Source organism: Heteronotia binoei, chromosome 6 (genome assembly GCF_032191835.1).
Source record: "Heteronotia binoei isolate CCM8104 ecotype False Entrance Well chromosome 6, APGP_CSIRO_Hbin_v1, whole genome shotgun sequence".
In the NCBI taxonomy this organism is placed as follows: Eukaryota; Metazoa; Chordata; class Lepidosauria; order Squamata; family Gekkonidae; genus Heteronotia; species Heteronotia binoei.
This window is the reverse complement of record NC_083228.1, coordinates 39,492,884-39,506,397: the sequence shown is the minus strand read 5'-3', so window position 1 is coordinate 39,506,397 and position 13,514 is coordinate 39,492,884. Positions and strand designations below refer to the sequence as shown.

At 38.3% G+C, this 13,514-nt stretch overlaps 1 protein-coding gene across 1 annotated transcript in view; it reads left to right on the top strand.

The window, feature by feature from the left end:
* The window catches only part of PLCE1 (phospholipase C epsilon 1), a 181,197-nt gene that overhangs the window by 113,283 nt on the left and 54,400 nt on the right, over window positions 1-13,514 (top strand). The window contains exons 5-6 of the mRNA XM_060241319.1: window positions 8,443-8,588; window positions 10,720-10,978. Of these exons, the coding sequence (XP_060097302.1) occupies window positions 8,443-8,588; window positions 10,720-10,978 (405 nt within the window). The remainder of the gene's footprint in view (window positions 1-8,442; window positions 8,589-10,719; window positions 10,979-13,514) is intronic.

Below are 13,514 nucleotides of genomic sequence, written 5' to 3'. Positions count from 1 at the left end.
GGGGGGGGGAGAGAGAAAGAGAGAGAGAGTGTTGTGGGTCCTGAAATCATCATTAGGCTGAATTGTTTGGTTCTTCATTTATTTATATATGCTTGAGTCCAACAGACATTCCCTTTCAGGTCTGTCACACTTGGTTCCCTCCATATATTTGCATGTGGTTGGTGGAGAAGGTGAGAACTCCTGGCCTCAGCAGCTACTATACTGACAATGTATGGTCCAGCAGTGTAGATATGTTAGTTTATCTCTGCATCCTTACTACTTCTGGGTACAAATATGTTTCTGCAGAATGACAGAACTAAGTGAAAGGTTTAATTTACGTGTGTGCATGTGTGGGTGTGTGTGCACATGTGTATGCAAATTATTCAATAGTAGACCCAGCTCATAGTACAGTGGTACATATGGAGTGCGGCATTTGTATTACTATCAACCGAAAGAGCCACATTTACTTCCATACTTGGTAGCATTGCCAGTTGTCTCCTGGCAACCCCCAGAAACTCGGGGGGGGGCAGGGCATTGCGATGTCATTGTGCGTGGTGTGCAACACTACTTCTGGTTCCATACCCAGAAGTAATGTCATGGTGTTATGATGACACTCTAGGAATTTTCCAGGTCTCTGTGGTAAAAACATTGCAGTATTGCAGCTGTGCTGCTTTTTGCCTCATTTTGTTTCTGCTGCTCCAGCAAGCAGGCACCATGGAGCAGGGAAGGGAGACCTGCCCTTCTTAATTCCTGGCATGAGGCCTGCACCTCAGAGAGGCTCAAAGTGTACCCATTTATTTGGCAGCTCAGGGAGGCTAAAAGCATACCCATTTCTCTGTTTGCAAGCTCTGTAAGGGAGTGGGGAGTGGACAGGCATCGTGTTGTGTTGGGAATGGCAGAGGGTGGTGACTCTTTTCCATTAATCACAGTGGCTGATAATACAATGGAGAATCCACTAGAGCTTGGCAATAAGAAAAGGGAGCTAGTCAGTTTCAAAAATAGTTTGGTCACTTTCAGGAAGTTTAAAAAAAACTTTGCTTGAGTTCCTTTGTGTCCCCTTTCATTCAAAAAACTGAACCATGAGGACTTAAATGGAAGGTGATGTTTCCTTAACACTGCTGTGCTGCTGCAATAGGGCAATTGCTTACATTAGGGGGGGAAATTTGGACACCACCATCCACACATCAGAAGTGACATTCCCACCCCAATTAAGAAAAGCTGCAGTTTTTGGTTGTAGCTGCAGAATAAATAGACAGAATACACCAGAAATATACCAGAAAAAAAAAGAACAGTGCCTATCACACAAATCTGAAGTCAAGCTTAAAAGCTTGACCACTTGAATTCTCTTGCAGTAAGCTGCCCGTGCATAAGGGTCAATATTGTGTATGGTTGCCTACCCGATCAAAACAGGGTAGCTGAAATTCCATGAAGTACATATGAACATATGAAGCTGCCTTATACTGAATCAGACTTTTGGTCCATCAAAGTCAGTATTGTCTTCTCAGACTGGCAGCGGCTCTCCAGGGTCTCAAGCTGAGGTTTTTCACACCTATTTGCCTGGACCCTTTTTTGGAGATGCCAGGGATTGAACCTGGGACTTTCTGCTTCCGATCTTGGTATTTCTAAAATCATTTTTGTTTAATTTCCTGCTTTTAAAAAATAAATAAAGATTTATTTGCAAAACTTGGGGTTGCCTTGCTGTACATGGCCCCATTGTGCTGACTTAAAAAATATCTATATGTTAGGCCAAGTTCAGAATTAGATAAATGATTGAAGTAGTACTGCCAGCTACATTGGGGATTTCTTATTATGGCCGATAAAGACTGCCATGTGTTACATTTGAAACTCCAGCCTTAAAATAAGATCAAGTTTAGACCAAGTTTAAAGGCAATACTGAATTTGTACCGTCAATTTTTTCAACACCTGCTTAAAGACATATAAGGGCCAATCTAGATGATCCCTTTTTAAAGAAATGGGTCCAGGTCCTCTGGGAGGGGGAATGTATTTCCCTCTTTTTGCTGTTTTGTATGCACAGAAGACTCCAGATAGAACAACAAAAATGGGAGGAATAACTCCCCCAATGCTGTTTTGGCTCAGTAAACAACTGAGAGGGAGGCAGGAGCATTCCCTCCCTCCATGGCATTGTTTCAAGTCTATTTGGGTTCTTCTTTATTTTTAATAGCCATTTTCTGCCCCTGCCAGGAGCTACGGAGGACAGGGGGGGAGCGAACATCTAATTTGGCTCTAAGGTGTATGGGGTAATGTATCATCAGAATTTTTGTGTTTGTAATATATTAGCCTAAGGTATTTCTGTGAGTTGTTTTCAGAACTTGTTTCCTGTTGTAAATGTTAATTTTAAACTGAAGTCGTAAGTAAAAATGAACAGCTCAGTAATTCTCTACAGCTCTATATTTCACTGCAGAACTGGGTTAGTTTACATAAAGGAATTCTAGGTCTAATATTTAGTTCTAGAAAAAATACCTTTTGGTGGTTACAGTAGTATTTATTAAAAGCAAAGTTTTGCATTCAGTTCAAGGAATACAGATGTTTATCATGTTCACCTCTCCTAGCAGTTGTTTCTGATCTTGGGAAAACTGAATCCTGGGGCCATGGAGTCTACATGGATTCAGGGCTTTTTTTGTAGCAGGAACTCCTTTGCATATTAGACCACACACCCCTGATGCAGCCAATCCTCCAAGAGCTCAGAGGGCTTTTAGTTCAGGGCCTACTGTAAGCTCCAGGAGGATTGGCTATGTCATGGGTGTGTGGCCTAATATGCAAAGGAATTCCTGCTACAAAAAACAACAAAACGCTGCATAGATTTATAACTGGGTACCCCAGAGTCGGAAATGACTAGTGCTTTCACAGGGGACTACCTTTTTACATCAGGGTGCTGCAGTGAGAAGGGAGCAGAAGAGCCCCTTTTTTCTCATTGTCGCCAACCCACCAGGCTACTAAATGATACAACTCTAGGGTACAAATGGACCATTGTGGGGAGGGATGCAGCAAATGATTATGCTCCTTGCACTGACACATCACTGGATCCAACCTAAATGCTCTGCCAATACTGAGCACAAAAATATGTAGAATAAAAAGTCATATTCAAACTTTTGTATAACCAAAATTCAGTTTATTATGTAGGTTATTAAAAACAAGTTTGTTTATAGTAATTCATGTGCCCAAAATGTTTTGAGGAAGAGGCTCTGTGTGTGTGTGTTTTTTTACTTCTTCCAGACAAAGATCCTCACTTGAAGATCAGCTCAGTACTAATTGTTTTTTTCCTTTTGATACAAAGTATGAAAAGCATCCCTTTGTCTTACAGATCCTTGTCATGCAGTTTACCTATTAAATAGTTGAGAGCTGGCACTTCCAAAGTATTTTTAAATACTTCCATGTCCTCTGAGCGCCTTTTGCCTTGAAAGCCCTGCAGGATCACCATAAGTCAGCTGTGACTTGACAGCACTTTCTACCACCTCACATCCTCTTTTGCTCTGTAGGTTTTTCTGTCTTCTGTTTATATTACCAGGACAACTAGCAAAAGCAGTGCTGCGTGTCTTCTTTTGTTTTTTGCTTTGTGTAGAGTTTAAAACAGACTCTTTGGATAATTCCAACAGAGGCTCTTTATTCTTTCTCCTGTGAGTGAAATATAGTACAAGGCAATCAGTGCTTCTCTCCTGAACAAGTTAGATTTTGAGTCCAGTAGCACCTTGAAGACCAACAAAAGTTTATTCAAGATGTGAGTTTTGGTGTGTATGCACCCTTCAGATACATAGAAATGGAAACTAACATTTCATATATTTATATATATTTATGAAATGTTAGGTTCCATTTCTATGTATCTGAAAAAGCACATGAAAGCTCATACCTTGAATAAAAGGTTGGTCTTAAAGGTGCCACTGTACTCAAAATCTGTTCTATTGCTTCAGATCAACACAGCTGCCAACCCTATGTTAGTTTTATGTTATACTATTATAACATAATAAGTTTTATGTTATACCACAGTCAGTAGTGGCCAGGGACATCCCGGCAATCCTATATTTTGTTTAGGCAATCTTGTGGGAAAGCTGCATAAGTCTTTTAATTTAATTTGTGTGTCTTGCAATTAGAAGTGTTTAAGAAATTTCTCCTGCATCCTCAGTGTATCTTGTTGACTCAGTTCATTAATTTATTATGGTCCATGACCAGATCCAACTGATAAAAAACATTATCAGGTATACAGGTATTCAAGTTAAGCTGCAGTTAAAATAAAAATAGAAAATTTAACCAAAAAATTTAGATAAAATTGCATCATAGAGAGAGAATAAGATATAAAATACATAAAGCAACGTCCTAGATAACCATATTTAAAACTGGAACCTAGGAATCTAAAACAGGAACTATACAGTAGACCTCGTGATAAAATCTAAGTCAAGGCTCAAAAGGGCAGGACTGAAATTTATTGCCTGTGCACAGAATCTAGCAGTTAGCTTGGTAATAACTAAGATTTCATCTGTTAATAATTTATCTAACCATACCTGGTCTGCCCCTACCACTGGACTGTCTACAAGGGAAAGAATTGTCTTATCTTGAATTTATTTATAGAGGGGGCAATGGACATGTCCCATTGTTTCCACCTCTGCTAGAGGGAAGGGGCTGCTGACTCAGTGCCGCAAAACTGCTGAAAAAAATGTAGCACAAAACACTGCACTCAAGTACCAGAATCTGTCAGTCTAAAAAGATTTCCTGTACTTTAGCTTTGTTTGGGAGAAGGGTGGATATGGGGAAGAATAAAATGGTTGCCAAAGGGCCTGAAAGCAGTGGAAAACGGGTCATTTCATATTAATCTCCTCCAGGTATGGAAAAGAAAGGGGAAATTGGTAGTTTCTAGAATTACCTAGTATAAAGCCAGTTTAGGGAGCAATACTAAGTGGGTATACAGAGAAGTAAGTTCCATATTGTTCAGTGGGGCTTTCCCCCAGGAAAATGCATTAAGATTGTTTCCTTAATATGGAGATAAAAATATGTGGAGTTAGAGTTGAGAGTTGACTTTTTATATCTCAATGAAGCTGGGGTATAATATGTGGAGATGTAAAAGGAACTCTACTTCATTGATGACCATAGGCATCTAGAAGAGAAAGCTAGTTGTCTGGGTGTAGGGTTGCCAATCCCCTGGTGGACAACCAAAAAGAGAGTCGCACAGGATGTGGAACTAGAGAACAAGCAAAAAGCACCATGTGCAACAGACTCCTGAAGCAAAATGAGCACTTAAAGATGTACAGCTCAATAAATGTTTCAATAGAAAAATGTCCCAAACCACTTCGCTTATTCAATCCATGTGACTTGCATCAGCAAATAGGTGTGAGAATTCCATCTATTTAATATATCATAAGTACATAAGGGATGACTGTAAGTGAGTAGCTTGACCACCTCACAGCACCCACAAAAACACAAAGCTGACAGGCAAAACCAGTCTATTTCCCTGTTTCGCTGTAAGTTTTATTTAAGCCGTAGCTTGCTCAGTCATTACAGTTTATCTTCCACTCTCATACAACGTTTCACTTTAATGCTTTCAAGAATCAGTTTTGATTCTTGAAAGTGTAAGAGTGAAACACTGTACGAGAGTGGAAGATAAACTGTAATGATTGAGCAAGCTAGTGATCTCTGATGTGTTAACGCTGTATGTAACCTAGTCTTGATGTGCTGCCAAGATTGTGGAACACCACACACAGGTGTCTTCGAAGTGGTTGCCAATATTCCATTTACATCAGGTTTGAAGTATTGGGAAGAAAGGCTAGTTCCTTTCTCACTGATATGTGTTTCATTTTATGCAGGTGCATTCAGTTATGCAAACCATTGTATGCTGTCAGGTGTTGTGCAGTCTAGAAGCAGCATTTTCAGTCTGTTAATTTTCTTTCTTTCTGAGTAATTTACAAATTTTTATATCTGGGGAGTCCCCTGAGTATGTAGAGAATACTCCACTGTCTGTTGGTGTCTTGGCTTTGTCATGGCTTTGCTGCTTTTTTCATCCACACGGGATGTGGCCTAATATGCAAATGAGTTTCTGCTGGGCTTTTTCTACAAAAAAAGGCCCTTACTATTAGGCAATGGAGGCTGACCTGCACAGCCACTCCTCTGTCTATGAGGCCTGCATTAAGAGCACAGGGAGTTGCAGCCTTAGAGATTATAAATTAAATTGAAACTCTGGGTGAAAACAGATGCATAATTACCTGCTTCTTGTACCTTGTCCTACTGGGTTTTCTGTTCTAATAGTCAGCCATTAGAAACCTAGGAGGTTGATATCTAAATCATTTTAAAATAATATAGTGGTATATGTAATACATCTGACTTTTCCTAGATAGTGTTCAGTTAGTTCTACACATTTCATCATTTACTTCACAAGCTTAGTTTGTGTCTAAAACTAGATATAAGTGAAACACAAAATACAGGGTTTTTTTTAAAAAAAGGCAAATGTATTTTTATCTATTGTACAGAACTCTCAACACTACAGAAATGTCTGTAAACATGCAGATCCTTCAGGACCTAAGAAAGAGAAAACTACCCATGTATGAAAGCAAAGATCACATTTATTATCTCATGTTGATGAGTGTTTATACAATGGGGAAAAACCAAGCCCCTGGGAATTGCACTGTAAAATGGAACAGTTGGTTTGAATTAGATGTCCATGTGAAATATAGCTTTTCCTTTCTCTTTCCTCTAATAAATGTTGTGGGAAAGTAAACTGAGCATTTTCTGGCTGTTAGTAGACATCTATATGTGATCAGGTTTAGAACACAAGCAAAACCGTATATTGAGATGTGAGTTCTCATTAACCCTAGATATGAAACAGGACTAGCAAATACAGTAATATGGGGAATATAGGATTTTCGAACATGTTGAATCTAATGTGTTTTGCATGATAGCTAAAATGTATACAGTTCTGTGTTTAATGTTAACATATCGCACTTTGAAATCTGTTTATTTTAAAACTCCTGGCACTGAACAAAATTTACTTTTTATTAAAATTACTCTGTTAGTACATCCTTATGGGTAGAAAGGGTGGGGAGATCGACTTTCAAACATTTTTAATATTTTCATTCAGAAAGAAAGCTGACCTCATTTGATCTTTTTGTTTTCTTGCTGTCAAATCGCAACAAACTTATGGTGACCTCATAGGGTTTTCAAGGCAAGAGGCGTTCAGAGGTTGTTTGCCATTGCCTGCTCTGCATTGTAACTCCAGTATCCTTTGCTTGTCTCCAATCTAAATACTAACCAGAGCCAATTCTGCTTAGCTTCTGAGATCTGATGAGATCAGACTATCCTGGGCTATCCAGGTCAGGGTATTCCGTCATAGCAATAGATTTTTGGTTGTCCCCCCCCCCCCCATTTTAGGCATTGTGTGCCAGGGCAATTACATTTATTTCAGTGGAACTTACTTCCAAATATGTATACTTTATATCTTCATACATTTTATTAAAATTTTATAAAAGAAGACAAGGAAGAAAAAGCAGAAGTCAACCTGCATCATACCAACAATGAAGGATATATAAAAAACATAACAGGTAGCATCATGTATACTTAACAGAGTAGCAGGGTGTTTGCATCAGATCCAGAGTTTGTCCCAGCATGATCCTCATAAGATTTATGGCATTTTTCTTGCAGTCAGCAGTGCCAGTTGTTTGCCCTGTTGTGCATAAAACCTCTTTCAGATTTATGTATTGTTGTGCATCTTGTTTGTAAACTGAATAATACACTGAAGGTGGATTAACGTATAGGTTCATAATCTGATTGTTGCTAATATCCACATAATGAAAGGACTACAGAGGATACCACTGTGTGCATACTATTTTCTGCATTGTTTAGTGTACAGTGTCTAGTACTTTTACTTGTTTCAGATTTCTGCAGTCTTAGTCCAATTTATAGTGATTAGTAGATGTCTCATTCTGTTGCTTGCATTGGTTTACACTGTATAATCTGCCTTGAATCTCAGTGAGAAATGCAACTGCAAAATAAAATCAAGCATTACGTTAGAAGATCTGACTAGTCTTCATGGTTCTTGTAGTTGTATATGCAATATTTTTAGATGTACTGTTTTACACATTACTAGTTACATGGATGTGTTTTGGTACACATGCATATTTGCTACTTGTGTATAAGCATGAGCAAATTATAGAGTATACAGTATGCTAATAAGGAGGGGGAGCAACCACAACTTATTTGCATATACTAAATTTTCTGAGTTGCCTTGGGTGTGAAAGAATAGTAAAGCTGATTCAACCTCGCCAAAAGGCAGTCTGCATTGCGGTTGCACATGACTAATGGTATGTATTCACCCCCCCTCCAGCATTTGAGTTCCTGCTTGGAATAAAATAATGCAAAAATCTATTGATCTAATTTTTGGTTGATTCAATTAGTTGTAAGAAATGTTAGTGCAAATAAAATACTGCAAATATAGCTGATTTTTAAAAATATTATATGTTTTATAAGGTGAGCTCTTGGGTGACGTGGCTGATTCTGACTGCAGGTTCTATGGAAGAAAAACGAGAAGTCTTCTCATATGTGGTACATGTGGCAAAATGCTGCTGGAACATGGGCAACTACAATGCTGTCATGGAGTTCTTGGCAGGGCTCAGGTACTTGCTGTTCATTCTTTGAATAAGGGATACTTGGACATGGATTCAGTTTCAGCTTCTGTTACATACAGCTGTTCGCTTAAAAATAAACAGTGAACTGTATTCTGTCATTCACTGTGCTAAACAGTGTAGTTGTGTTGCTCATCATTGTCTAATGAACTTATGATGGCTGCTCTGGGAAAATAAAATAAGATGTCCATCAGAAATGTTATGTTTTGCTGAAAGGTTTTTCCTAAAGTGCTGCAGAGAATTTATCTTTCTATATGATAAATAAATTGAACTAAAAACATTAGCATAATGGTACTTAGAAAACAAAAAATACATGAGGTATCAAATAGAACACCCTAAAATGCCTTAATTTAAAAACTTCAGTTTAAAAGGCTGTGCAACTTTAGATAATAAATTGTCTAAAATGTTTTTAAAACTTTTCTCTATTTTTCCATTAATATACTTATTAATAATTTTGAATAGCATTTATATGTTTGTTGTTTGCTATGTGCGTTTCTCACAACTCAGGTAACCTGAATCCTTGTAATAACTGGGGAAAACATTAGAAAAAGTATGTGTCCTTGTGTGAGAAAGAGAAGATAAAAGTGGGCAAGATCTAAAAGTATATCAGTTGCTTTAGATGTTTGCAGTTTTTCTCTCTCATGTAGTCTTGGGCCTGCTCTCTATACTTGGATGGATTTTTTTTCTTCCAGGTTTGTATTATTGGACATGTTGCCATCAGTGAATCATATGAAGAGAATCTGCAACAGGAAGTGTTGGCCAAAATTCAGCTCTCTAATCTGATTCTGATTTGCATGTGCATGCCAGCCATTAAAAATACTGTGTTTTGTGGTTTATTAATAATACTCCTTTTGCTGTTTTTTTTTTAATTAAGCAGATTTTTTAACATGCTGGGTAAATCAGTCAGCATGCTAAACATATAGATGTTGTAGGCTATGTAGTTCCTGGAACAGTTAATGGCTGTATATTTCAGTTTGCGTATCTGAAGAATTCTGTTGGAATGAGGAAAAAGCTTTAGGCTGCAGCCAGAAAAAACTCTTTATGTGTCTTCAGTTCATTTAAAATGTTTTCAGTCTACTCTTATAACCTCATGACTCAAATAAAAATAATAAAGACACTATTCCAAGAGGCACAGCATAAAAGAGCAAGTAAAAAAACTAAAGCAGGCCATTAGCAGGCAACCTGCAAGCTCCAGGTTGGGAAAGACCTGGAGATTTTGGAGGGGGGTGTGGAGCCTGAAGAGGGGAGGGACTTTAGTATAATACCCACTGAAGTACAACTTCCAAAGGGTATAAGTACACTTTCCAAAGTGGCCATTTTCTCCAGGGGAACTGATCTATCTCTGAGATCCATTGTAATAGTGGGGGATCTCCAGCCATCACCTAGAGATTGGCAACCATAGTTGCCATGTAAATTAAAAATCAAAAGACAATCAACAAACATTGAATGGCATTAAAAGCTTCTTAAAATCAAAAATATTTCACCTTGCGTTTAAGAATAGATGCATGGAAAGAGTTCTGTGATCAAGGCACCAGTGGTAAAGACCTTTCTTTCTGGTAGTCCCCACCTTACTTTGAAAGGCAGGTGACACACACAAAGCATGGCTTCTGATGGGCTTAATAACCAAGCTGGTTGCTGTAGGGGTAGATGGTATTTGAGATACCCAAATCCCAGACAATTTAGGGTACTCTAGATGAAAACTAGCACCTTAAATTTGTCCTGTGAAACAGATTGTTTGCCAGAATGTTCAGAACTTGCAAAATGGACTACTAATTAATAACTTATGTTTTTGCACTTTGAGCTGACTGAAGTTTCTGGACTGTTTTCAAAGGCAATCCCACATAGGATACATTACAATAGTCTAACTCTGGCAACTCAGGTGTAAGGAATCCATTTTCACAGCCTTGTTCATTGGGAGTTCCAAGTGTAACTTCAATTGCTGCAGCCAACAAGGCAAAACCGCAACTCTATTTTAAAAGCAGCTTATCTATTTGGTAAATTTTAAAACAATAACACAAAATCACATTTTCATCATTAACTGTGCAACCTGCAATAGCATAGTAACTTATTTAGACTATTAAACTTCAGTGTAGTTTGGTTTCACCCCCCCCCCCTCAAACAGGTCAAGAAAAGTTTTAAAAATGTGGCAATTTATGGACCAGTCTGATATTGAGACAATGCGAAGCTTGAAAGATGCTATGGCACAGCATGAGTCATCATCAGAATATAGAAAAGTCATCAACAGGGCTCTGAATATCCCAGGCTGTAAAGTTGTTCCTTTCTGTGGTGTATTTTTAAAAGAACTCTGTGAACTTCTGGATGGTGCAGCAAGCCTCATCAGGCTCTGTCCACAGTACAACTCTCAGGATGAAACACTAGAGGTAAGCTAATGAGAGTGAACACTGATATTTTAAAGAGCTATGATGATTCCTGCCTTTATTAATAATTGCGTAAACATAGAACAAAAATGTAAGAAAACAATATATATATACAATTGTTTATAAGATGCAGGGCCACAACTTTCCAACCACCTTCTCTAGTTACATACTGTGTGAATTGCCCAGTGTTGAAGACTAGGCTGAAATCCAGATAACTGCTTAAGCTTCACATAGGCTTATATTAGCCCAATGAATTTTGTTTTTGCTTTGAACAGCTGCTTCCATGCTACATTATAAACTGCTTTTCAAACTCCCCTCTGTTTCTAAAGTAGCCTCCCCCGCCCCCCAAGGTCAAAGCTCATTTGTTTTCATAGATTTTACCTTGTAGAGTTAGGAAAAGGGCAGTTAATGACTATGTTCTTTTGGTGATTTTATTTATTACTTTAGATTTATATCCCTCCCTTCCTGTAGATTTTGTAGTCCCTAGCAAATAAATGGTGCTTCTTCAGATTAGTTTTGTCAGGAACAGAGACAACTGCTGATAGTTAAGCTAAGGTGAAAGTTAAAGCCAAAGTGGTGTTGGTCTCCATAAGCCTAATGAGTTCATTTCAGTCATAATTAAGACACACATGTTTAATTTCCTCTCTAAAATAGTATACAAATTGTATCTTAAATAAGAAAGTAGAGTAGTTCAGACGCATCACATCCCTAAAGCATAGTGGTTGAAGGTTATTATTTGAAAACAGAAGAAGCTCTACATTTCCAGGACCCAACTGAAATACAAGTTTTGCACCACAGGATCTTATTAGTAGTTAGGTTTTTTTTAACCACAGAGGTAATAAAGCTTTGGTTACAGTTGCCTTATGAATTAAGGGTTGTCCTGTGCTCATTTGGTTGAATATTGGTGTGGTTGCAGAGCTATTTGAAAACCCTTTAATCTGAAATGGTATATGATCATGTTTATGGATATGCTTACTCAAAGAGGTCTTGATTATTTCCTCTCAAGAAGGGACTGGCTGAGGTCAGAGAATGCTTCTGGACACTTAGGCCAATTAAACAGGATGCCACAGCAACAGTTTCTGAGAGCCTGCTACTTAATATCCTCCAAGATGGGATCTGGGTTTACAGTGAACTTGGGAGATTCACAGAGCTGCCCAATCTAGATATCCCAGACAAGCCTGATCTTGTCAGATCTCGGAAACTAAGCAGGGTCAGCCCTGGTCAGTATTTGGATGGGATGTCTCCAAGGAATACCAAGGTCATGATGCAGAGCAGGCAATGGCAAACTACCTCTGAATGTCTCATGCCTTGAAAAAAATCCTGAGATCGCCAAAAGTCAATTGTGACTTAATAGCAAAAAAAAAAAAAAAGAGCTCTGTGCTACGTAAATCTAATGCTATAGTTTAATCCTTTTGAGATCAATGGACTTAAATTGGAGTAACTCTTCAGAGGATTGCTGTTTTGGATTAATGTATCATCAGCCACAAGTTATCAAATTCCTTACTCACAAGCCAAGTAGAGTTCCTCCTCACCCTAAAAAATGTGCTTTGGATTGTGAAATAAGAGAGTTTCAAGAACTGAGGAGCCTCCCTTTTTATAAAAGATCTTGAGGTCCCCTCTGGTATTGTACTTTAACAGATAATATATATGCAATTGCATGTGATCAGTTCAAGTAATCCCAGTCCATACTCACATCCTAGTTGATATTTGGTCATATACAGTAAGATGTATTCCCAAAATATGGTAGTAACTGACTGGTTTCACTTGGCAAACAACAAGTGACCTTCTCTACTTCCTTGTACAGGATGCTAGTTTAGCTTCACCAGCACATTTTCTATACATGAGCACATCCAACCTGTGCTGAAAGCGCTGCACTGGCTGCTTGTAGCATACCAGATCCAATTCAACCTTTAAAACCCTATATGGCTTTGGACCTGCCTACTTGTGGGATCGCCTTTCCTTGCATAAACCCCAGAGAGTACTGCATTCAGGGGGCCTAAATCTTTTGTCAATCCCTGGGCCAAAGGAGGCTACACTAAGTTCGACTGGGGCCAGAGCCTTCTCAGTGGCAGCACCAGCGTTATGGAATACCCTCCCAAATGACATCAGGGCCTTACAAGATCTCATCCAGTTCCATAAGGCCTGTAAAACAGCATTGTTTCAACATACTTTCAAGAATTAAGGGGAGAGTGCTGCCAACCGCCTAGAAGCCGGGTATATTTATATTACTATCATTGCACTTTTGTGAGACAACAACCTAGGCTATTAGCATATCTGGAAACTATGAGAAACTATGAAGAACTATGGGACGCTGTCCATTTATCTATTTATCTTATACATTACATACCAGCAGATATAGCATCTAAGAAGTTAATTTTATATATTATGGTTTTAATAATTGCTTAATGTTTTATTCTAATACTGTTTTATAATAGATTATTGTATTTTATGATGTTAGTTTGCTGTTAGCTGCCCTGAGCCTGTTTGCAGGAAGGGCAGAATACTAATAGAAATAAATAAATAAATATTCAAATTCCCA